This window comes from Bufo gargarizans, chromosome 10 (genome assembly GCF_014858855.1).
Source record: "Bufo gargarizans isolate SCDJY-AF-19 chromosome 10, ASM1485885v1, whole genome shotgun sequence".
NCBI classification, from domain to species: Eukaryota; Metazoa; Chordata; class Amphibia; order Anura; family Bufonidae; genus Bufo; species Bufo gargarizans.
Genome location: NC_058089.1, coordinates 16,908,843 through 16,935,607, shown reverse-complemented (window position 1 = coordinate 16,935,607; position 26,765 = coordinate 16,908,843). Strand labels below are relative to the sequence as shown.

The following is a 26,765-nucleotide window of genomic DNA, read 5'->3' as shown; positions in this document are numbered from 1 at the left end:
CCAGCCTCAGACCTGTCCTGGGGTGACCCAAGGAGCGGGACATAGTTGTGACAACCCAAGTTCGTTTGTGGGACCTGGTGTCTGAATGTGAGCGTGCCCCGTCCGCTGAGGAGTCCCTGGGAGGGGCAGAGGCGGCCGCAATTTGGACAGGCAAACGGTCCAGCGACTCCACTATGGATTGTGAGAGTGGTACAAAGTTCCCTATGACGTGGGACAGGGAAGAGGCCCATTCAGCATGAGAGACATGAAGGGCCTACTGCGCAAAAACAGAGAGAGCTGACCGCATGGCAACTTTTTATCGCAACGGGCGCACTTAAAATACATGGCGACCAGAAGCGGGGGCTGGGAATGAGTCTCCTCTCTGGAAGAGGACATGGGGGCTGATAGGGAGTCTGAAAAAAAGAAAAACAGCCAGCCAGAGGCTGTCCTACCGGACTCCAGGTACTATGTCCCCGAAGAGGTGCTGCAGCAGCGTGCAAGGAGGATTGCTGTGAAGATGGATGCTCTTTCTTCTTGAAAAAGAGGTTAATTGAACACCTCCCCCCACAGGGTTAAAGCCCGCGCTTGGCTGGGATAGGAGGGGAAGAGAACTCCTCCCATAAGCCGAGGGGCCCTCCGGAACGGAAAAAAAAAAACTGGTGATGGGGGCTCCTGAGGAGGAGTGACGCTCAGGGAGGGGAAAAAAGGGGCAAAAGGAGCACCAGGGGCCCGAGGACAGGCCGGGGAAGATGCGGCCTAGTCCCGGCAGAAGCCGGGGACTAAATTAGAGGGAAAAGCCGGGAGAGGCATGGGTGGCCATGGAGGAGAAGGATAACCAAGGGGGGAAGGAGGGACCTAAGCAGGCCCCCAAGTAAAATGAATCCCATCCCCTGGCCAGAAAAGGGGGGTTAACCCGGGGGACCCCCTGGGGCAGGGTCGCAGGGGAGAATACTTACCGTCTGGCGTCTTCAGGCGCTGTAGGGTCACCCCTTCGGCAAAATCAACACTTACTTGGGATTGCCGGCATGCCACTGCGGATGCAGTAATGGGGGACTGGGTGACCGGCGTAGGCACTACAAGTACGCGCCCGCAGGGGGTGCAACTAAAGTGGAAATCCACTATGGAGCTCCATCCTGCAGCAGGCCGAGACCTGCAGAAGAAAGGAAATAAGAATAAAATAAAAATGAAAAGCAGCAAGACCTGCAAACAGAGCAGGTCATGTCTGCCTCCTACGGCACTAGACTAAAAACTGATTAGCCTAGTGGCTGTGGAGAGGGTATAGCCCACCTGGGCGGAGCCAACCTTTTGACATCTAGTGGTAGCTGGGCATATACCTATGGTGCTGTCCCCCAATGACATTAACGAGAAATCCCAAATTTACCCTAAATTTTGAAAACTTAGCAATTTTCTAAATTTCTAATTCTCTGCTTTTAAAACAAAGTGATACCTCATAAAATATTTATTACTTAACATTCCCCATATGTCTACTTTATGTTTGCATAATTTTGTAAATGTCATTTTATTTTTTTAGGACGTTAGAAGGCTTAGAATCAATTCTTAAAATTTTTAATAACATTTAAAAAAACCCACTTTTTAAGGACCAGTTCAGTTCTGAAGTCACTTTGTGGGGCTTACATAGTAGAAACCCCCCATAAATGACCCCAATGTAGAAACTACACCCCTCAAGTTACTCAAAACTGATTTTACAAACTTTGTTAACCCTTTAGGTGTTCCACAAGAATTAAAGGAAAATTTAACTTTTTTGGCAAATTTTCCATTTTAATCCATTTTTTTCTTTAACACATCAAGGGTTAACAGCCAAACAAAACTCAATATTTATTACCCTGATCCTGCGGTTTACAGAAACGCCCCATACGTGGTTGTAAACCACGCCGTATGGTTTTTGCCAGGCAAATTTTGCTGGACTGGTTTTTAGACACCATGTTCCATTTGAAGCCCCCCTGATGCACCCCTAGAGTAGAAACTCCCAAAAGTGACCCCATTTTGGAAACTTATGGGATAAGGTGACAGTTTTATGGGTACTATTTTGGGGTACGTATGATTTTCAGTCGCTCTGTGTTTGTTTAAGTTTTTTGTGAGGAAAGGTAACCAAAAAATGGCACCGTTTTTGTTTTTTTACAACATTCATCTGACAGGGTAGATCAGCACATTACGGACATTGGTAATTTTATGAACGCCATATTTATTTTATTTTTCCGCCGATCATCTTGTGCAGGAGCTCGTTTTTTGCCGGAGAAAGGGATCATTTGAATGTTTTAAAATATTTGTAAAAACTTTTTTACTACTTTTTTTTCACCTTTTTTTAAGTCCCCTTAGGGGTCCTGAATATGCGATTGCTTCTTCTATTCACTTCAATGAATTATCATCGCAGTGTATGGGAGGTTTGCTATGTTTCTATGGAGCCCTGCCACCTGCAGGCCTCCATAAGAACTACAGCTATAATAGTCTTTAAAGCTTCAGAGAGACCTAGCCTATTACAAAGAAGATCCAGCTTCCCAGATCTCCGTGCAGGGAAGCCATTTGGGTCCTGGGAGTGCAGTGTTCCCGGTAAACGCTGCCTTAGATCCTATGAGGGGTTAACTGTCTGCAAAAGAGCAGATACCCGGCACAGGCATCATCTTTAAAGACCCTACCGCTGATGCATATAGTGGTAAGGAAAAGGTCAAGAAATTAAAAGTAGATTAAAGAATTGTCATGAAATAATATAAATAAATGGTAAATCCCTGCCTCTCCAGAAATGATGCTCCAATGGCCTCGCCACTCTTTATTTTCATGGAGCTTTGAACTAGCGTACACCTATGTGCCTGCTGCAGCCACTCAGCGGTGATGTTAGCATGTACGACACGTGACTGCTGAGGCAGGTGATTGGCTGTCTCAGTCATGTGATTAGAGGTAGGTTGTTGCTCCAAATGAACAAAGACCAACTGGGATCAGTGGAGCATCAGCACTTGAGCGGCAAAGGATTTAATAGGCGAGTCATTTTTTTCTTTTTTAGAACATTTTCTGCAGCAAAAATAATTTCTTCAACTGTCTGACAATCACTTTAAGGGAAAAAAAAATCCCCCCCCCCCCCAAGATGTAGGACATTATACTCCATCGGCTGACGTAGGCTGTGACACAATTACGTCCATGATCTCTATGTGATCTAACAAACAATCCTACGATGGAGTCATGAAAACGAGAAAAATTTACCTGCAAACCTATGACTCAAATAGCCGTAGAACTACAGAATAAAGGGGTTGTGTGATATTAGAAAACCATGGCTGCTTTTTTCTTCTGACTAGGTTGTATTTTCAGACACGGCCTATAGGTCAAAGAGGCAGCGTTTCTGAAAGAAAGTAGATGTTTTTCTAATCTCATGCAACCCCTTTTATAGAGGATTTCCATCAGAAATAATGCTTAGATTCTCTATACCAGGGATGCTCAACCTGCAGCCCTCCAGCTGTTGCAAAACTACAACTCCCAGCATGCCCTACTAGCTGTAGGATGTCCAGCCATGTTGTAGTTGTAGTTTTGCAACACCTGGAGGGCTGGATGTTGGGCATCCTTGCTCTATACTGACCCTGAGCCACCCGTAGTAATTTCCATCATTCAGAGACCACATATCTACATGTATAGCCTCCTCGGCTGTTTCTGTCACTCCCATAGAGGAGAATGGTGATAGTCACAGGCATGCATGCAGGCCACCAACGCCCCCCCTCCAAGGCAGCTGCTTCAACAAACAGGAGAGGGGACCCCATTGTGTAGATGTGTGGGTCGCAAAAGAGGGACTGGCATCTATCAGACAGATATTTAAGGCAAGTCTACAGGATAATGCCATAAATGTCTAAGGTGGGAATAACCCGCCCACCCCCTCTATATATAAAGGTATAGCAGTCTTCACAGTTCACCGATATGTAGGTGAAAAGCCACCTACAATGTAAAGGGGATGTATACTTGCCACCACCAATTTTGTATTGCTCCAATGCATAAAAAAAATAAAATAAAAATCAAAATCTACTTTGCAAACAGTATTGAGTAAAATCCTAATGGTTTATGTATGCAGCCCTACAAGTCTCCATGATTACAGACCACAAGCAAATCTTGTGTGTAGTCACATCTGACTACCGGATCAGATGTCACCAGTTTGTTTGCTGCTTGTAACCATGAAGCCACACATCTGCGCAGGAGCTGTATACACATAACGGCAGTATATTTTTAACCAGGGCGATGTGCAAGAGTTGCTTCTTTCTCCTTTTTAGATGCTCCAGAGCAACAACAAAAAATGGATTGCAAAAGCGTGTCCTGTACTCCAGGTAGAAATCAGACTGAAAAACCCAAACCTCTTATTCTGTTGCTCTGTGAGATGCAGTGCCTCCTCCGCAGCCTCCCTCTGTGCCTTCTCCTCTGCCAGCCTGTCAGACACCACGGAGAGTTCTTGTTGTGTAGCATCGTGACGGAGTTCAGCCTCTGCCAGCCTAAATAGAAGGGAAACCAAAGCACAAGACTAAACGGCTGCCATTGTTACGCAATCCACAGGACTGACATGTCCCCCGTTCAATACTATCTTGTTCAGAAATCCGAGATGATTGTCTAACAAATGTCATCATTCGTCAACCCACAGGACATGGCTATTATCTGATGCATCCCCTGGTTTATTCCGGCGTTACAGCATGTCTAAATGAAAAATATTTCTTCTGCCGGAATCTCCCGAGAGCAGGATGATCGCTCCCAGCATCTGAACACGTTTCTCCTGCACTAAAGGTATAAAAATCAAGAGTCTTCTGACAGAATATCATTCTTCTCAAGGACAGCGAACAGATTGCTATAGCTCTATACATAACAGAAAGGGTCTCCGGAGAGCAGACGAGAACATTAACCAACCTTCTTCTCAGGTCAGCCAGTTCGGCATTGTCCATTTCCACCAGAACGTTTGCTCTCTCCTGGGGAGCTCCGGGGGGAACCTCAGTCAAGATGTCAGTCTGCAAGAAACGGGTAGGAGTTAGCAATGCAGGAGATAAAAGGGGCCGAGACGGATGGAAGTCAATAGACATTTCTTGTACATTTATCTATAGCGCTATAGAAAAGAGCTTGTAACTCACCATAGAATATGGACACAGCGATTCCTACGTCATGCTCAAGAGCAAAGTTACAACTGACACAAAAAGAAGCCCCACAAGAATAGAACACCCATGGGCACCGTTCACATCTGTGTCGGAGTCTCCATTGTGGATTCGGTCATAGTTGATTGTTAAAATAGCATTTTTCCCCATCAAAACAACAGAAACCTTATTGGAAACTGACGGACTTTGCTGACATAATGGGGTCCTTCCAGTTCCGTCAGGTGTCCATAGCTATTTTTCCGGTGTGATGTAATCTGTGGCTGAGGCTCCGTGCAATGGATCCTGCTTCTGTTGTCCACTTTGGACAATCCCTTTTTGTTAAAAAGATCTTCAGATAAAATGCTGATGACTAATTTGTAGGGGATACCCCAACAATCAGATATTTCACCATGCCCTGCAAATTTAAAGGGGTTATCCAGAAAATATTACGGGTGACCTATCCTCTGGACTCCTGTGACCCCCACCGATCAGCTGTCAGATGAGGCTGTGAGAGCCGCCGCCATTCCCTAGGCCATGTGATGTCACCATACATCAGTCACATGGCCTAATTCCAGCTCAGCCCCATTCAAGTCAATGGGGCTGAGCTGCCAAACCAAGCACAGCCGCTATACGATGTATGGCGCTGAGCCTAAAAAGCTGCTGGGAGCCCGTATCAATCAGCAGGGCTCCATGAAAGAGTTGATCGGCAGTGTCCTGGCATTTAGACTCTCACCGATGTGATAATGATGATCTATCCTGAGAATAGGTCATCATTATCTTTACTCGGATAACTCCTTTAATGGGATGTCCATGTAATGCACGTGGCACTTGCCCAGACGGTGCAGTTTTTGCTTTTCTTCCCCATCGTTGCCAAATCAGGATCCAGATTCAAAGACAAAGCGATCTAGAGTGCATGAATAAATGTTCATTCCTGTTTTTTTGGTTTCCGATGAGAGTGTGCACTTGGGTTTAGAAGACACTATTTAATAAGATCTCACCTGGCTGGTGACCTGTAGGTCTCTCTGGAGCTTGTAATACTGATTTTGCAATTCAGTGTATCTGAGCTGAGTATCTTTCAGTCCATGCGATACAGTCTTGAGCTGAGTAGACAAAACCGCATTCATCTCTGCAGATTCCATTGCCTAAAAAGAAAACGGGATCAATGTCACTTAACAGTGTGGCACGTCCTATTGTGAAGGCAGGCACCTACCGATAAGGGAGAAGAATGACACTGCTTGCAACTGCTGCGCTATTCTTCTCATGTTCAAGTCAAAGAAGCTAGCCGCCGCTCATGGTTGTCACTGTTCCGTGAGGAGGCCGGGCAGTATATATGATACATGTAGGGCATGAGTCATGCCGTCCACTAGGGCCATACTGCCAAGCGGCGGGAAAGTTACAGCCTTTGAGCAAAAAAAAAAAAAAAGACTTTTACCTTAGTATTCAACTGCTTGTATTATCAGGTCCCTCTGTCGTATTTCATGGAGGTATCTCTGCATTTCAGGCTTTGTCTGTTCTTTATCTTCAAAAGCCAGATTTCCTTTCTCTGCAGCAACAGGACTCCCCACCAGAGCCATTCTCTCCACACCCTGAACAAATAATTCAGGAGTCAGAACAGTTTTCCTCTTGGCAAGCCTAAAATATTATTTGAGTCTAAGGATAACCCCTGGGAGTCTAGAGGCCAGTGGTGATATTAAAGGGGTTGTCTGTGGTGAGACAATCCCTTTAATTGATGCTGAAACTGAATGACCAATGGCACCATACTCCATATGTTCAATGTATTGCTCTCTGGTAAGTATTATGGTCCCAAAATGAGGAAAACCTCAATGCTAGCCACAGACCGGCCAGAGGTGGTCTATTTAAAGCGACGGTTCCCCTTTAGTATGATTGACATGGCTTTGTAAATAAATCAATCTCCAGTATACCGCTCTAAGGACTGACGACGTAACAGATGGAAACCAACACATCCTAAGTGATGCAGCAGAACTTAACAGAGCCCTTGTATTACTTATAGATTGTGTACATTAAAAGAAACACTCATGTTATGGCTAGTTCGGAGCCTGATGGGGACAGATCACAACACCAAGATTTAAAGGTAAGTACACTTCTGGGAGACATTTTCTTTGCTTAAACAGGTTCAGCCAGACATATCCACAATTTCACCCAGGCAGCCCCCAGTTAACATGCTCCGAAGTTCTCCTTTGCCCTGCGCTGGATCGCACAGGGCAAAGGAATTAAATGGAGTTTCGGTGACATACTGGGCTCTCCATAAGGACTGCTAGGTGGAAGCTCCCGCCCAGCAGTGAGTCTGTCACCGGCACTAATGGGCAGGCTGTAAATAGTAAAGCACTGTACTAGGCCGTCTCCAGGACTCCCGTAGAGATGAATGGAGCGGCAGTGACAATGCTTGAGCTACCGCTCTTATGATTGGTGGAATCCCAGTGATAGGACCCCCACTAATCTAATAGTTATCACCTATCCTGTGAATACCCCTTTAAATGCATGTATTTTGGGCTGAAAAGCATTTTTGCAATAGCATTTAATTACAAATTTTGCACTGTTCGACTTCTGCAGCTTCTATTATGACCAAACAAAACTCTGATTTGTTCATGAAATAGCTTAGAAGATTGTTCAAGAGAGGACAGAGAGGGACTAGAGACTGAGCGGTCAGGCAGCCCCTTTAATGTATTTGCTAGTGAATGGCATTCTGCAGCCTGATATGCACCGTGATACACAGAACCTGCAGAAGGTAACAGGTGAAAAGTCTTATAAAACCCTAGTGCAAAAATGCTTTTCAGCCGAAAATACATGCATTTAGATTAAATAAATAAAAAGTGTCCACAGATTTTAAAGAACATCAAAGAGAATTCCTTGGTCATATCTTGCTCCCCTTAGGGTATGAGCACACGGTCAAGTTTCTGCATGCAGTTTTGGGAGCCCAAACTAGGAGTGAATACAAAGAAGTAGAGCGGTATCTGTCCTTTATACTTTCTCTCCTTTTATGACCCACTCTGATTTTGTGTGGCCGCAACGTTAGGCTTTGCCCAATATCAGTTTTTCCCAGAATGTTACTTCATAAAGAGCACTTTATATAACCTTACCTTCTCTCCACTCTGCTTTACAGTTTCCTGGATTTTCTGCAGGTACTCCAATCTGTCGCTCTTTCTCGGTTATGATTATGCTTAACTGATGACGAAGAGCTTGCGATTCAGCCACAAGAACATTTTTTTCAGATCTTGGGATAGAAAGTGCGAAGGTAAAATACAGCAAAATAAAGAGAGAAAGTTTGGTGCTCCGATTAAGTCAATGAGGCCATTACAAGAGATGGTAGTTAAAAGGTATACTGTGTGAACAAACAGTGCATTCATTATACCACAATGTTCCTCAAAGTGGATTCCTATAGTCAAAGTTTTCCCAGGGGGTGGGGGAAGGGGGTGCAGCTTAGGCATTGTGCCAGGTCTCCTTAAAGAGACCAGCTGTGTATGGAGACTTATTGGAAGAGGTCCATGTTATGGAGACGTATTGGCAATTCTCCATGGTAAAATAATACGCAAAGCGGTATCTCCCAAGGAAAGAAAACAATCTTGCTAGCGCCACCTTGTGAAAGTGTCTCCCTATAAGCCAAAATCTGAGTTTTTAACAAGCCTTGGGACATGACAAACCAAATATCCATCAGCAGACAGCTGATTAGGGGTGCCTTCCCCATGTCAGTACGGAGTAGGATTATGGCTGGCCGAGTACGATGCCTTGGATGCAGCTTAGGTAGTGTACAGGTTTCCTTAAAGGGGTTCTGCAGTTTGTTTAAACTGATGATCTATCCTCTGGATAGATCATCAGCATCTGACCGGCAGGGGTCCAACACCAGATGAACCTAGTGTATAAACCATAGAATGATGTACAAGTCCCGCCCTAAGGTGTGTACTGTTGATTAGGCGCAAGATGCACCCCGCTTGGTTCTCTTTCCTTGGGAGGTACCTCTTTGCATATTATTTTCCCATGAAGCATTGCCTAGAAGTCTCCATACACAGCTGGTCTCCCTAAATGGGCTCTGCAGTTTGTTTAAACTTATGATCTATCCTCTGGATAGATCATCAGCATCTGACCGGCGGGGTTTCTGACACCCGGGACCCCCGCCAATCAGCTGTTTGAGAAGGCAGCGGCGCTCCAGGAGTGCTGCAGCCTTCTCACTGTTTACCGCTGGCCCAGTGACGTCACGACTTGTATCAACTGGCCTAGGTGGGGCTGAGCTCCATTCAAGTGAACGGAGCTTAGCCGCGCCCAGGCCAATTGATACTAGTCGTGACGTCACTGGGCCAGCGGTAAACAGTGAGAAGGCTGCAGCACTCCTGGAGCGCCGCTGCCTTCTCAAACAGCTGATCGGCGGGGGTCCCGGGTGTCAGAAACCCCGCCGGTCAGATGATCTATCCAGAGGATAGATCATCAGTTTAAACAAACTGCAGAGCCCATTTAGGGAGACCAGCTGTGTATGGAGACTATGGAGCAATGCTTCATGGGAAAATAATATGCAAAGAGGTACCTCCCAAGGAAAGAGAACCAAGCGGGGTGCATCTTGCGCCTAATCAACAGTACACACCTTAGGGCAGGACTTGTACATCAGTCTATGGTTTATACACTAGGTTCATCGGGCATCCAAAATGTAGGATATTTGCCAGTCAGACAGGTTCCTGGGGAGACCGAAGACCCAAGGCTGCTACCTTCAGCAAGCTCCAGAAAACAACCTCAAAATGTTATGGTTTATAGGCTGTCAAGCGCTGGCATACGAGCACCTAGCAACTTCACACTTTTATGAAAAATCATACAAGATATCGGAGTGGGATATATCTTTGTGACTATCTGCAGAAGGTCAGGACAAAAAGACAACCGATACGTACCTCAGCTCGGACAGCTCATACTGGTAGCCAGTGATCTCTTTCTCCAGTTTGTCCTGCACAGATTTTGCTTCAAGCAATAACTTCTCCAACTCCTGAATCCTTTGCCTTAGTTTGAGGGATTCTGATGCTGAACTGTTGATCAGTTCTGTCACCTACAAAAACAGGCACAAAGTCTCAATGAGTACAAAGAAAGTCCCGCCACATAAAATATGCAAACTGTGATTACTATGCCTGAGGCCTAGTTCACACTTCTATGAGTTGGTCACTGATGGCGAGCCAAACATGAACTGGAGGCTACACAGACATAAGGTATAACTGTAAAGATCGGCCACTGTTCTGTGTTTTTGACCCGCACCTGGTTTTGGCTCACAATCACCAATGGAAATCTCTGAAGTGTGATCTAGGTCTGAAGCTGAAACATGAGAAAACACCATAATTTCTCTATACAGGTTTAAGGTATGTAAAAGTCTTGTGACCAAATGATTATGCTGTTCATACAGGAATACTACCCATATGGGATTTGACTTTTCCAAGAACTTTTAACAGTGGTCCTTAAACAGAGGATCTTCTTGCATTGTTTTCCCAGCAGCTGGAAAACTACAAGATGCAGGCCACTGAAGCTATTGGAAGGTTCCAAACACCTACATGTCCGCTCTTCATAATGGACTCTGTAAGGGTGCATCCATGTAGCGATATCATTGGCCACCAAAAAATGTGTGACAAAGTGATTTTGCAACATGTTGGAAACTATTATCTGCTATCATGATTGGTCCACAATTGGTTTTATTAGCATTTTAGAAAATGTACTTCTAGTTTCACACTTCTGAGTGCAATGCCTAAAGCTGCCCATACATTACATGAAACGGCCAGTTTGACTATTTCGCCCCTCTTCACTTTAACCAAAGTATGTTGAAAAGATCTTGGGTCATCCTGGATTTTTTGAGTAGAACAGTAGAAACTATGCATGTATGGAGCTGTCACTGAATATGGTAGATTTCCACTCTTCTGCTTTTTTTTTTTTTTTTAAAGCGTTTTGTCCTGATTTGATAGTTCAACCCGGCACGTTGATGCCCATATCATTCACATGTTGGTGGCTTATACTAATCTAATGTGTGACCAGCTTTACCTTTGCCTTATCATTATGCAACATTTCATGCGGGCTGTTACATAAGCCATTAATACATAAAACGAGCATGCATACGGCCAGCAATAAAACATACCTGTGTTAATCTGTCTGGCTGCGAGAAATTCATGCTTGGTTCACGCTCAGTGATGACCTCTTTATCAGAAGCACCTTCTTCTTTAGCCTTTTCTACTGCGGTTCCTTCCTTAAGCATCTGGAATAATCTCTCACGATCATGCTGTAAGCTTGCCATAGCTTTGGAGAAAGCATCGATCTGCTGAGCATAAGCGGCACACTCCGAAGAGAGGCCAGTGACCTCCAAACTTTTGTTTGTTAAGGAAGTGCACAAAGAGTCTACTGCAGCAATGAGCTGGTCCACGGTAATCTGGTCTTCCATGGTGAGATGTTCATTAAGGAGGGTATTGTGTTTGAGGATACCATAAATCTGGGATTTAAAGCCATCTATTTGTCTGTCGAGATCATCTCCTCTGATCTTCTCAGCTTTTAGCTCTGATGCGTACCGCCATTGCAGCTCTTTGAAATCATCGATCAAGGAATCTCGGTTATTCTGTAGAGCGCCCATTGCTTTCCCAAAAGACTCGTTTTCAGATTTAAGCTGTTTATTTTCAAGGAAAAGGCCCCAATAGGCTTCCTCGGCACTTTCTTCTGCGCTATTATTTTGACTACCCAGCTCACCATCATTTTGGTCAAAACTGATCAGATCCTCATCAGTTTTCGCCTGAACATCCTTATACTTTCTCTTCCTGGATTCATAAAGTATCTTTTCTTTATTGATGGCAGCAATAAGATCTTCTTGATCTTTAACCTTTGACATTAATTTTTGATTCTCCAGTGCTACTGCCTTACCTGAATTTTGTAAGGCCTCATTGATGCTTTGTATTTCCCTACAGTGCTTCTCAAGATCACATTTTTGTTGCTCGAGGTTTTTAATCAGCTCCAGCTTCTGTTTTAGCAATTCCTTCAATTGTTCATCTTTTAGTGACAGCACCTGGTTTAGATCTTCCCTATAGCGAATGAGTTGTGCTCCCAACATGGCATTTTCTGCATTAAGGTCATCCATTTTATTGAGAGCATTCCTAAGTTCTTCTTTGAGGCTACCATTTTCATTGACAGCAGAGGTGATGATGTTGTCTTTTTCACTTAGGACCCGTTCATTGCGCTGATGGATAGTTTGTAATTCTGAACTAAGTTGATCTCGATCAGTTTGCAATGAAGACATTGATTTCCTAAAGGCCTCAATTTCACCAGATATCAAAGCCTTGTCACTTACTGCTTTTTCATACTTCAATTTAAGACTCTGATACTTTTTTTCTACCCTTTCATATTCCAAATTCACTTTCGCCTTTTCAGCTTCAACAGAGGACAAACGATGCTCATAATTTTCTGCTTGTTTCCGATACTCACTCTGTATTTGTTCTAAGTAGCTGGATATTTCTCCATCTTTGGAGGAGATTAACACCGAGATCTCCTTATCTTTGTTGTCGATGATTTGTTTCATATGCTGGGACATGGTGACCTGTTTCTGTATATCGATTCTAACTTTTTCACTCTCTAATTTAAGTTGTTGGATCTCCTGCTCATTTTCTGTTATTATGTCCTTTAGTGCCTTGAATTCAACAACTGTAGGGTGTTCAGAGACCTCCTTTTCGGAACTCATATTCTGTAGAGCTACTTCTTTGGAGTGATAAATCGGTTCATTTTCTTCAATACCATTTCTTTCATTTACACGTGAAGAGAACTTCCTGTTTGACTCTTCATTAACTAGGTTATTGGAGGACAGCAAGTGATTTTTTTCCACTCTGTTCTTACACTTTAGGTCTGCAAGTTCCTTTTTCAGAATGAATATGTCGTTTCTTGCTTGGCTTAGCAGAGCAGATGTATGGTCAAGTTCTTTTTTAAGATTTTCATTCTGGCTATTTGATTCCTTCACAGCACCGTCAAGATCTAATATAAGCTCTTGAAATCTTATAGAATCACGATGGAGCTGATTAATCTCCTGTTGCTTCTCTTTCAGAAGTTCTTGTAACTCTTTCGATTTGGTCTTGGTTCCTCGGCTATCATTTTGAGCATATTTAATCCTTTCTTCTAGATCCCGTAGAACATGCAACTGGTGTTCTTCCTTTTCACGGACAATAGTGTTTTTCTCTGCCCTGAGAAACTCTACCTGCTGGCTTAGAATATGGGTCTGTGCCTGGAGTGACTTAAATTTGTCGGAGAGTAAGCTGTTGTTTTTTCCAACTCTAAGTAATTCTGTCTCTAATTGTTCCCTCTCATTTTTCACTTTACAAAATTGCTCCTGTATATTTTCAATCTCCTCTAGAAGAAGGGCCTTGTCATCTTCCAAAATTTTCACTTTTTCATTCAAGTTCATCCGGTCTAGTTCCATGCTACTTACATCAGCTTCTAATTTCAAAACTATGGTCTTTTCCTGTTGAAGCTGTTGGTCAGAGCTGTTCAGTTTCTCTAGGATATTCAATCTTTCTATTTCATTCTTCTCTAAGCTCTGCTCTGTCTCTTGAACCTTTGTTTCCAATTCTGTAACAGTTCTAGAGAGTGTCTCGTTTTCCAAACTTAGATTGGATATTTTAACTTCCACGTTAGATCTATACATACTCATGTCCATTTGCAACTTATCCAGTGCCCGTTTAATGACAGATATACTATTATTTTCCTTTTCTTTGCTATCTAGAGTGGTCTTCAGGTTCTCACATACTTCTCTTAAATGTCTATTTTCTTCAATAAGTTTCCTGTTTTCATTGGATACTTCATCGGAGAGAGACTCTTTCTTCACCGTATCCATAAGCTTCTCGGTTTCTAATTTAAATTTTTGTATTTCAATCTCTTTAGACTCTAATGTTGTTCTAAGCCTGTCCATCTCTGCAACACTGTGCTCAATTTGTTTTACCAGGTCTTGATTTTCAGCTTGAATGTCATAATGTTTTAATAGGACATCGTTTTTTTCTTTCTTTGTTATTTCTATGACATGTCGCATCTTATCAATTTCATCACTAATGTTTTCATACGCTTGAAGAAGGGACTCATACTCTTTATTCAATTCGCCATGCTTGGCTTTCCATCCGGTCAATTCAACAGTCTGAGAATCCTTCAAAGAATTCAACTGGAAAGAAAATGCTTCTTTTTCTTGAACAATAGATTCCATTGTAGATTTCAGGCTTTCACAAGCTGCCGAAAGATTTTCGTTGACCAGTAAAAGGCGTTCTTTCTCAGACAGAAGATCGTTATTCTTCTCTGTGAGTAATGAAATCTCAGCCAGCTGATTTTCCCGAATTTCAGTAACTGAACGTTTTAGCTCTTCTGTCTCCAGAGTCAATGATTCAATATTTTGTTTAAGCATTTTGTTTTCCTTAAGCAAATCTTTACGTGATACCAAAGCTGCCTGAAGCTTTCTCTGAAGTTGTTCTTTAGAGCTGCTTTCTTCTGAAACTTTCTTCTCGTGGTCCTGATGAAGCTGCTCAATTACCTTGTTGGAGCTCATAATCTGCTTCTCAAGATCTTCAATTATGGTCTGTTTCTTAAAGCAAGGTTTACATGTTAATGGACGATCACAACTTTCTCCTTGAAGACTATCAAAAGCTGGTTTTGTTTCAGGAACCTCTTGGTTTAGACCATGGCTGTGCAAAGGTTGCGTACTTGATTGTACCATCAATATTTCATCTTTTTTCGAGTCTCTTAACTTTGCCCTAAAATCTGATAATTCGGTTTCTGCTTTTTCCAGTTTAGACATTGATTCTTCAAGCTCTCTTTTAATCTGTTTATAATCATCCTTCAGGTTATCCGATTCTTTTTCATATTGTTTCAATTGGCTTTGCATCCTTTCCATGTCTTCTTCATAGCTCTTTAGGTTTAACTGAAGGGTATCTTTAGATGCAGCTATCTCTTTTTCTTTTTCTAATAATTCAATAACTTTTTGCTCAAGATTATGCTTCAGTTTGGACACTTCTGACTGACTGACTTGGCAAGTTTCAAAGTATGAATCCCTTTCATTGGTTAAATGCTGAATGGTTGCTTGGTTATTTTCAATCTTCATTCGAGCTACCTCTACTTCTTTCTGTAGCAAAGTAATCTCATTTTCACAATGTTCTAACTGTACCGACTTAGAAGCCACTACACTTTCCAGAGAGTGCATTTGCTCTTGATATTTTTGAATATCGTTGGACAATTTTTGTGTCTCTGCCTTCAGTAACTCTATTTCGCTCAACAACTGCCCGTGTTCAGAGTTTACTCTCAGCAATGCTGCGTCCTTCTCCTGGTTACTGGTGGTCAACTCCTTAGAAAACTTTTCATGCTCCTTTAGTTCTTGTAGCTGGTGTGAAATATCTTCAATCTGCTTTTTATGGTCTTCTACTTCCAGCTCTTTATTAGTCAGATCAGACTCCTTCTGGAACAGCAGTTCCTGTTGTGCCTGAACTTGTTCTTGCAGTTTATGCACTTGATCTTTATGTTGTTCACACTCTGTGCATTGAGCGTCATAGGAATGTTTTAAGTCTAAATGTGCCTTCTGTAGAAGCTCAAATTCTTTAATGCTTTTACTGAGACTTTGTAAAAGCCCACCATGTTTCTCTTTACTCCCAGAACTTCCTTGGCTACACAAAAGGGATGCATGGACATTATTATGAACTATCGTATTTTCAGCATGTGAAAATGAAGCTTCGGCAGAAGTCGACTCTAGGTCAACATTGGATGATTCTAGAGGTAACATAGAAAAGCTTGTCTGGCCTTGTATATTTTCAAGACATATTTTCAGGTTTTCAAGATTTTCCAACAAGTGTATATTTTCTTCTTCTAGACCCTTCAATTTATCTTTGAGAGCATTTTTTGTTTGCTGCAGATTTTGTTCTTTTTCCTGAAAGATTCTTAAGTATTCCTGGCACGTGTTGTCTTTCTCAGAGAAGCTTTGCTGCAATTCAGCGATATTATCCTGGAGCTGTACTAGGTGTTGTTCCTTTTCGGTTAGGGCACTGCAAAGATTGCTTATTTTTGTATCCTTCTCCAGTAATTCTTGCTTAGCGATCTTCACATATGACTGCAGATCTTTGTTCTCCATCCTTATAGATTCTAATTTGCCATTCAAATCCTCCACAGTTCTTCCAAGTTCTGAGTTCTTCAGCTGCTCTTCTCTTACCTCATCTTGTTTGCTTAGTTCAAGTTTCTCAATTTTTTGCATTAAATCTTTCCGTATCACTAAAGCTGCCTGAAGTTTCCTCTTTAAGTTCTCCCTTTCTTTACAGAATTTTTCCGATTGGAGATCCTTCTCACTGGTCAACTTACTTAGATAAATCTCCTTATCAGCCAGTATCTGTTCCGACAGCTGTAACTTTTTCTCACAAGCCTCGAGTTTTTCAGATAGTTCGGAGATCTGCAAATGACAAGAACTTTTCTCAGACTGCAAGCTGTTAAGTTCCAGACTTAAGCTATTTTTTACATCAGAAACTTTCGCCATTTTGCTTGACATAGAGTCCATAACCTGCATCAGAGAAGCATCTTTATCTTTTATTTGACCACTGAGTGTAGCTATTAACTCTTTCTGCTGACCCAGCTGTACATTAAGTTCTCGGGCAAGAGAATCCTTCTTATTAACATCTTCTATCAGCTCTATAATCTTCGTTCTTTCTTCACTCAGCAACGTATGGGTTTTTTGCAGATCTTCTTTAGATAACTTTATTTCTTCCTGCAAGACTGAGATATGGGAGTTCAACTCTATAATAACATTTTCTTTTTCTTGTAACATGCCTTGGTCATGAGAAGAGGTATCTTTAGCGGTTTTAAGTTCTTCCATTAATGACTCATTATCAAGCTTTTGTTCTTTAACCTTCTGCAACTCGTTAAGCAAAAGGTCTCTCTCTTTCTCAAACAAGCAAACAGACTGAGTCTTCTGCGCAACTTCTCTCTCTTTTCCCTGAAGAACTTCCTTTAACTCTGCTACTTTTGACTTGTAGTCCATTGCTGTACATAGCATTGAAGATAACTTCTCTAACTTGCTTCTGTAACCATACTGTTGGTCAAATTCAGCACATTCTGAGACATTTTCATCACACAAAGCACATAGCTGGTTATCGACAAACTGAAAATCTTTAAGCAAACTTTGCAGTGCCTCCTGCTTTACTTTAACGTCATTGCCTAAACTTTCATTCTGCTCTCTAAGCTTCCCATTTTCCTCATTTACATGTGCAACCTCTTTTTCTGATTGTTGCTGCAGTTCACTAAGATTGATCTTTAGATTTTCTATATGTACTTTCAAAGCATAATTTTCCTCAGCTTGAGCACTAACCTGCTTCTGAAGATCAATGTTCCCGGCTTTCAACACGTTCAGGCTTTCTGCGTCCAACGAAATACGTGAATTTGCTTCCTGTACTCGATGCTCAAGATTTTCTATAACTGCGTTTCTGTGAATCAATTCATTCTGCAATGTGACCAGGGAGGTGTCTCGGTCTACCTGCAATGTTTGTACAATTTTTTCGAGATGCAATTTTTCTTGAACTGCAGATTCTAATTGTTGGGATATCTGTTGCTTGTCAAGTGCAGAAGTATGCTGGTCTTGCAATAATCTTAAATTGTCCACATCTTGCTTCAGATTTTCAATATATAGATTTTGCGAAGTACATCTATCCTGTAGGGTTTCAATGAGTGCCCTATTCTCTTCTCTTTCTCCTGTCAATGCTTGCAGCTGAGTACTAATCTCCTTGGACTCTAACTTTATGGATTGCAGATCATTCCTTAAAACTTCTTCTGCTTTCTGATGCTGAGATATGATATCATCTTTTAGCTTCAATGTCTCAGATATGTTTTTGACATTAGAACTACCTTTGTCTAGTTCTTTGCGTAGTAGATTAACCTCACTGGCAAAAGCTAGAACATTGCTTTCCATCATCTGAAGTTTAGCATCTTTTTCACTGGCAGAAGTCAGAAGTTTAGAAATCTCGGCTTCCTTATGACGGTTAGACTCTGCCAGCTCCTGATTTTGCTCATACAGAGAAGCATATTTCTCCTGCAGATTTTGCACAGTGTTTTCTTTTTCAAAGCGAGCTTGCTCAAGATCTTTAACTTTATTACTAAGCTCATCCACAGTTTTCTGAAGATCAGAATTTAAATTTCTCTTTTGCTCCAATTCAACATTTAGGGATTCCTCCTTTCTACAATGTAAAGTTTCCTTGTCTTCCAAGGAAGCAGTCAGTTTGTTAATGTCAGAGAGCTGCTTTGTAGTAGTTTCCTCCAAAGTGGTCACCTGTTTAATCAACACATTGCACTGCTCGTCCTTACTTTGACATTTTCCTTTTAATTCCTCAACTTCCAATAAAGAATTTTTAAGGGTCAAATCCTTTTCTGATACAGCAGTCTTATATTGAGCATTCTCATGCTGCAATGTCTCGATGGTCCTCCTCTGCTCGTCTAAAGAGTCTTGAAGTTCAGACAATTGAGCCTTCAGATTTGCGTAGCAGTCAACCTTCTCTTTCAGACATTCGTCTTTTTTGGCTAAAGCCCCATTCAGTTCTTCTACATTATCCTTTAGGTTTTTGAGCTGGGAATAGAGATCAGAAATGATCACTACATGTTCTGCTAATTGAGTTTTCAATAACTCTGCTTCCTCGTTTTTATTGTTCAGTAGCTGCACCTGTTGATGCAACTTCTGCAGTTTTTGTTCCTGCTCCTCAATTCTTTGCTGCTGCTGAGTACAATCTGAAACTGAACTTTGCAGTTCATTTTGAAGGGTGGATATAGTCTGTAGATAGTATCCTTCACCTTCTAACTTCTTTTCGGTTTGTTGGATAAGTTCCTCCTTCTGGAGAAGAAGAGCTTCCTTTTCTTCAACGTTACGTAGCAGATCCCGTTTCTCTACTTGAAGTAAATCAATCTGATCCTTCAAAGACATGATAGTATGGCCCTGTTGCGATGAATGAGAGCTTAGAAGGCCGACTTCTTCTGACTTGTTGGACAAGGTGGTTTTAAGCAATTCAATATCAGAATTCAGCTTTTCCTTTTCCGTCATTAACATGTTCAACTGCTGATTTAAGGAGTCTACCACTGACTGACTTTGCATTACTTGTGACTGGAGTGCATCTCGCCGAGTTTCAAAATTTGATATAGACAACACGAAGGACTCTCTTTCGTGGGTTAACCTTTCAATTTCCTTACTACCAACATCTACTTTCTCCCTCATTTTCGTGTTTTCCTCAACAATATTGTCATAATCCTGCTGTAATTTGCTGAGAGCTGAATTTAATTTTTCTAAATTCTCTGTGACTTTTAGGTTGACCTCTGTAAGTGCTTGTTCTTCACCATGTAGCTTATCCAAGTTCCTTTTCATCTCCTCAATCTGAGCGGACTGTGTAGTAAGGAGTGCTTCTTTATCTTCTAATACCTTCTTTTTACCCTTTACTATTTGGCTCAACTTTTCCACTTGTTTTTGCAATGCCTTATTTTTCGCCTCTTTTTGTTTTAACTGTTCACATGTACCGTCATAGTCGGAGGTCCTAACTTTTAGCGCCTCTTCTTTCTGTTGCTCAACCATCCTGGACTCCTTCAAATCCTGCTCTAAAGACTGAATCTGAGACTGCAAATTAAGAACGGCTTCTTGCTCTCTGCGTAAAAGGTTTTCTAGGTTCAGACACTCCTTAGTCTTTTCTTCTAGCCGAGCAGTAGTAGCATTGGTATCCTGTGCACTCTGGGCTGAAATGAAGTCAATTTCCTTACAAAGGTCCTCCTTCTCACGTAAGAGATTGGATTTTGCTTCCTGGAGATCTGAAAGCTCCTGTTCTTTCTCTGAGAACTTTTTCTGGATCTCTTGCAGGGTCTGGCTCATAGTATGTATTTCTGATTCCTTTTGGCTAAGTTGAGTTAGTAAATTCTCCTTTTCATTGGAAATGTGTCGATATTGGTCCTCCAAGCCGTTAACTTTTCTTTCAAGTTCCTCAACGGAATTTGTCACAGACTTCAGAGAAGTCTCTTTATCTGCAAGTGAGGTTTCCAGGTCTTTGATTTGCACAGAAAGTGCTTCCGTTTCTGAATGTAGCTTATTTATGATTTCTGTTTTTACATCTATTTGCGTCTGAAATTCTTCTGTCTTTTCTTGCAGATGTTTCACCAGTTCCTCCTTACTCTGTGCTAGAGCTGCAAGATTTTGCTGCAAAGATGACAATTCGTCCTGCTTGCCACTCAATTCTTTGTCCAGTGTACTGGATCGGTCTTTGTGCTCCGAGAGCTGATTTGACAGTTCCTTTATTTCCTCGTCTTTTTTTGACAACTCAGAAACTAATTTGTTGTATTGCTCTTTTGCGGTCTTCAGCTCGTTATGAAAATGTTGTTCCTGGATGCTCTTTTCTTCCAACAATAAAGCAAGCTTCTCCTTTTTGGAGTGATCTGCCTCAGTCTGTAATTTTAAGCTCTCAACTTCCTTTCTTAACTTCATTTCCGTCTCATCAACTTTTGCAACAGATGCGTTCATCTGTTCTTTCAGCGACGCAATCTGTGCAGAACATTCGGTAAGGTGATTATTGTGAGTTACTGCCTGCGCTTGCATCTCCAAACGAAGGTTTTTGATTATTATGTCATTCTCATTTATCTGGCTAATTAGCTCTTCCGCTTCTTTAATTTTACTCTCATTGAGATGTTTTGCTTTATTTAGCTCGGACTCCATTTCGCTTAGCTGCTCAGAAAGAGACGATATCTTGGTGATACTTTCCTGGACATCCAAAGGTTTGCGCCTCTTTCAAATGGTGAAGCTCTCTCTCCATTTTTATAAGTGCATTAGACATTTCACTCATCTGCTCCTCTTTAAAGTCAATTGTCTCTTTTAGAATGGTAACTTGCTCAGAATATTCTGTCAGACTTGCTGAGAGCGAGGACATTTCTTTGTCCTTTTCTTCTAAGAGTTCCTTAAGAGCATCCAGCTCCCTCTCAGATCTCTGCAAGTCATGAAGAAGCTGCGATTGCTTTTCTAGGTGACTCGTGTTTAGTCGATCCAGTTCGTCATTTGTCTGATCAAAGTCAACTTGGAGTTTTTCCAAAAACGAATCTTGCTGCTGATATCTGCAGAGGATAAAAAGGACAAACGTAGTAAAATTAAAGGGAGCATGAAATTATTTGTTCTCTTATCTAAATCTAATCTAACGTCCATGAAGATACACAGCAGGAGGACTGGAAAAAGAGAGGCCCTGGAAAAAAAACAAAAACTAAAAGTGGCCCCAATTCTGTAGGTGGGTCCTAATTGACATAAGGTGGGGCAACACAAGTAGATGGGGCCAATATATGTTGGCAGGGTCAGCAATACCATAGTGCAGCACAGAATACCATCTCACAGAACCAAATATCACAGGCAGCACAAAATACCTACCCACAAGCTATCCCTCTGTGGTGGCCATCAATATCTGCCATGTTCTATCCTCCCGCAATTGTCTCTAATATGGATATGGGGGCAGGGGGCTTAGGTGGCGAGATGTGGCCACAGCACCAAGCCAGCCCTACCTTCAGCATGCTGCCTGGGCTTCCTATAACAATGATTATCATTGGTTGCTTCTGCACATGGAGGTAACTAGGAGCAGCACACCATATGTGCGGGGTCTGCGCTCCTGAACATAAATGCATAACGGCATAGGCAGGTTTAGTGTAAGATCCGCCTGAACTGAGACCACCTTGGCGGGGGTAGGTGGGCACAGATGTGTTTTGATCAAAATGTATTGGCTAACAGTCTCAGATTTTAAGGCCTTTAAGGCCACAAAGTCATCGACATGTCAGTAAAAATGATAATCAAATTGCTATAGTATCTGTACTGCTCCAGACTAGAAATAGTCTTATAGTAACTATATTATATTGAATCCACTATGGATTAAGGTCACCTTGGAAGCCCAATACAGATATTTCAGATGGTAACACCTACACTTAACTTTGTAATGGTTTAATGGCTTTAGATATAATTGTATTTACAATCTGCACAGCAGTCATCACTGCTACGTAATAAAGTATCATCCCAGATGAATGATATGCCCAGATTAAATACATGACAGGCTGCTTGTCCTTAGAGGTGATGGAATACACAGAGTGGTATAGGGAAGGATAGTGCAGTAACTAAAAACACCATCAGAAACAGAATACTATCAATATTACAAACCCGCAAAATGACTTAAAGGGGTTGTGTCACTTCAGAAAGTTGCATTTATCATATAGAGAAAGTTATCACAAGGCACTTACTAATGTATTGTTATTATCCATATTGCCTCCTTTGCTGGCTGAATTTATTTTTCCATCACATTATACACTACTCATATCCAGGAGCTATGACCACCCTGCAATCCATCAGTGGTGGTCATGCTTACACAGTATAGGAATAAGCACCGGCCTCTCTGGGAAGCGCACATAGGCAAGTGCTTTTTTTCTATAGGGTGCAAGCACGACCACCGCTGCTGGATTACAGGGTGGTCGCAACCATGGAAACGAGCAGTGATGGAAAAATGAGTCAAGCCAGCATAGGAAGCAATATGGAGAATCACAATACATTAGTAAGTGCCTTGTATTAACTTTCTCTACATGATAAATGCTAGTTGCTGAAGTGAGACAACCCCTTTAAGTCCATAACATTCAACCATTTATACTTCCATCAGCCCATACCATGAGTAACCTCAATCATGAGATCTACAGGTCCTTCTAAAAAAATTAGCATATTGTGATAAAGTTCATTATTTTCTGTAATGTACTGATAAACATTAGACTTTCATATATTTTAGATTCATTACACACAACTGAAGTAGTTCAAGCCTTTTATTGTTTTAATATTGATGATTTTGGCATACAGCTCATGAAAACCCAAATTTCCTATCTAAATTTTTTTAGCATATCATGAAAAGGTTCTCTAAACGAGCTATTAACCTAATCATCTGAATCAACTAATTAACTCTAAACACCTGCAAAAGAATCCTGAGGCTTTTAAAAACTCCCAGCCTGGTTCATTACTCAAAACCGCAATCATGGGTAAGACTGCCGACCTGACTGCTGTCCAGAAGGCCATCATTGACCCCCTCAAGCAAGAGGGTAAGACACAAAGAAATGTCTGACAGAATAGGCTGTTCCCAGAGCGCTGTATCAAGGCACCTCAGTGGGAAGTCTGTGGGAAGGAAAAAGTGTGGCAGAAAACGCTGCACAACGAGAAGAGGTGACCGGAGCCTGAGGAAGATTGTGGAGAAGGACCGATTCCAGACCTTGGGGGACCTGCGGAAGCAGTGGACCGAGTCTGGAGTAGAAACATCCAGAGCCACCGTGTACAGGCGTGTGCAGGAAATGGGCTACAGGTGCCGCATTCCCCAGAAACAGCGGCAGAAGCGCCTGACCTGGGCTACAGAGAAGCAGCACTGGACTGTTGCTCAGTGGTCCAAAGTACTTTTTTCGGATGAAAGCAAATTTTGCATGTCATTCGGAAATCAAGGTGCCAAAGTCTGGAGGAAGACTGGGGAGAGGGAAATGCCAAAATGCCTGAAGTCCAGTGTCAAGTACCCACAGTCAGTGATGGTCTGGGGTGCCATGTCAGCTGCTGGTGTTGGTCCACTGTGTTTTATCAAGGGCAGGGTCAATGCAGCCGCTATCAGGAGATTTTGGAGCACTTCATGCTTCCATCTGCTGAAAAGCTTTATGGAGATGAAGATGTAATTTTTCAGCACGACCTGGCACCTGCTCACAGTGCCAAAACCACTGGTAAATGGTTTACTGACCATGGTATTACTGTGCTCAATTGGCCTGCCAACTCTCCTGACCTGAACCCCATAGAGAATCTGTGGGATATTGGGAAGAGAAAGTTGAGAGACGCAAGACCCAACACTCTGGGTGAGCTTAAGGCCGCTATCGAAGCCTCCTGGGCCGCCATAACACCTCAGCAGTGCCACAGGCTGATTGCCTCCATGCCACGCCGCATTGAAGCAGTCATTTCTGCAAAAGGATTCCCGACCAAGTATTGAGTGCAGAACTGAACATCATTATTTGAAGGTTGACTTTTTTTGTATTAAAAACACTTTTCTTTTATTGGTCGGATGAAATATGCTAATTTTTTTAGATAGGAAATTTGGGTTTTCATGAGCTGTATGCCAAAATCATCAATATTAAAACAATAAAAGGCTTGAACTACTTCAGTTGGTGTGTAATGAATCTAAAATAAATGAAAGTCTAATGTTTATCAGTACATTACAGAAAATAATGAACTTTATCACAATATGCTAATTCTTTGAGAAGGACCTGTACAGAGGTTGACCATACAGAGCTGAATCCTTCCACTTGGTCTCAAATTCAAATATCTACATATCCATGTTCTAGGTGAGAGCCCACAAGAGAAAAGGTGTGTATCCACTACGGCACATGTACCACAGGGTGATAACCTCTGTTCTAGATTATCATGCAGGCATATGAACAGCAAATACCATCCACCTCTTCCATGAGCAGAGGAGAAGGATTACATTCAAACACAAATTTTACACATGATCTTCTATCTGTGGCCTGATGAACGTTGGACCACACACGATCAGCGCAAATCAGCAGTTTCTCTATGGACAAGTCTTCCTTACCCGGTCTTTAAATGCAGACACCTTCTCAGTGAGCTCAGTGTTGGTCATTTTTAAGGCCGAGTTCTCAGACTCGGATGCCTGCTGTCTCCTTGTGACTTCTTCGAGCTAGGAATGAAGCATGAAAGGTAGAACATGAAAATCCATTTTCAAAATATTTCAATAAGTGGTTCTTCAGTTGCCATAAATCTCAACATATTATAAAGCCAGACCGCAAGCAGTCCTCGTTCCAACCATCTAAGTGAAATTTGGAGAATCATGTCTATAGACCTTGACCATACAAAGAGAAATCCTATCACTCAAAGACACAAAACTGCCGCAGTACCTAAAACTGAAGAAAGTCTTGCCGCTCGGCCCCTAGAGCCGGCCAGACTAAAGCTGAACATTAATATTAGATTACATTTGCTCCCTATATGCAATCCCTTGCACGCTTAAGTCACCTGAATTTTTCTGGGAGATGAGGTGACCAAAAAATAGCAATACTTGCCTTGGACATTTCTTTTTTCCTACGGTGCTTATTGTAATAAAATGTGGTGAAACCAATTATATCTAATTTTTTGATGTTTAGGGTTTTTATATAATAAATGGGATAAAGGTTTATAATTGGTCTTTCTTAGCTTAGAGAACTTGAACCTGTGATCATTTAAACTTCTGTATCACAGCGTATAGTGATTTTACCATTATCCTATTACACCTTGCCTCTGACAGGGTGCAGTGCTCCAGACTAAAAAAAAATATCAAGGAGCCATTGGCTCCTAACCTGAAAAATTTAGGAGCCAAATGAAATTTTTAGTCGCCAAATTTAAAATACATATAATATAGCTGGGATGCTTAGGAGCATGGGGTTTTCTAAGCTACAGCCCACGCAGTTTAAGGAGTTGTACACTCATTTCCATGACCTGTCAGACTAGCCAGATTCATGTTGGTAATCCCTAGGTGCTGGGTCCCGGCTAATTCGCTTCCCGGCCTCCGCTTCTTGTCTTGGGTTTCCCCATGAAAATGTTTGGCTGCAGTGGCATCAAGACAATCTCTGGCCATGGTGGAGATCTGCTCCCCTTGCATCACATGACCATTTAACATAATGCACGGGAAGCAGTGGTCAGTCATTGGCTGTAACGCCGTCAAATAGGAGGTTTTCATGAAGGGACTCAAGACAAGCAACAAAGGCTGGGGAGCAGATGAGCCGGGACCCCGCACTGGGCATCAGGCAAGTATGGTCACCAACAAAGGTCCTGCCAGTCTCAGAGGTCCAGAAATTAGTGTATCCAAACCTTTTAAGGAGTAATTTTAATATTTTTCTTTAAGGGGTTTTAAAACAGTATTTTTCTATATGTGACACAGAATGGGTTCAAATAAACTATCCCCACTGCACTCCTTAAAAGGCCAATCACTTGAGAGTCGCCACTGCAACCAGTGACCACATCAGCGGGCATCACGTGTTGACGGGACCAGTATGACGGTGGGGGGAGGGCAGCTTTTTTTTTTTTTACATTAAGAAAAAATATAACAGATAAAAATATAATACTTCACGAGCTTTACTCTTTATTCTCAACCCCTCTGCTTGCCGGTCAGTGAATGAAAACCTCTTGTTTGCTGTTTCTTGAGGAAAGATTGCCATATTCTAGTGCTGCTCACTGTGTAACTGTGGCTGGACATGGACATTCAGTCTGTGAATGTCAACCTTAAAGGTTTCCATTCACTGCCAGCAAGGAGAGATGTAGGAAAGCTAGGGGACCTCCTCTGGCAGCTGAACTAGCCTGCGCTTAACCCCTTATAGGCTGCTTCAGTGCCATTTTCCCTCCTTTGGCACAGAAAGGAGCAGTTAAGGGCTCTCTGCCCATCATTCCCGTGTCAGTAAGGAGCCGTGCACGGACATCGCCCTCCTTTTCTAGAACGTGCGCAGTATAGGCGGGAATCTCTCCTTGTCAATCTGCGTGCCTTGGGACTGCTGAGCGAACCCCTAGGCCGGGGAGTCCCACCGTTTTATCATTCTGCCAGCAGTAACACGGACTGACGGGAAGGTTGACATCCGATTGCTATTCCCTATGTGGAAGTGAATATTGGTCTTGTGAAATAAGGGGAATAGATTATATGATTT

At 42.2% G+C, this 26,765-nt stretch overlaps 1 protein-coding gene across 1 annotated transcript in view; it reads right to left on the bottom strand.

The window, feature by feature from the left end:
- The window catches only part of LOC122920785 (golgin subfamily B member 1-like), a 69,971-nt gene that overhangs the window by 3,584 nt on the left and 39,622 nt on the right, over positions 1 to 26,765 (bottom strand). The window contains 11 exon segments of the mRNA XM_044270513.1: positions 4,323 to 4,457; positions 4,864 to 4,961; positions 6,080 to 6,223; positions 6,514 to 6,528; positions 6,530 to 6,667; positions 8,175 to 8,313; positions 9,971 to 10,122; positions 11,191 to 20,823; positions 20,825 to 21,158; positions 22,126 to 22,193; positions 24,671 to 24,775. Of these exon segments, the coding sequence (XP_044126448.1) occupies positions 4,323 to 4,457; positions 4,864 to 4,961; positions 6,080 to 6,223; positions 6,514 to 6,528; positions 6,530 to 6,667; positions 8,175 to 8,313; positions 9,971 to 10,122; positions 11,191 to 20,823; positions 20,825 to 21,158; positions 22,126 to 22,193; positions 24,671 to 24,775 (10,961 nt within the window).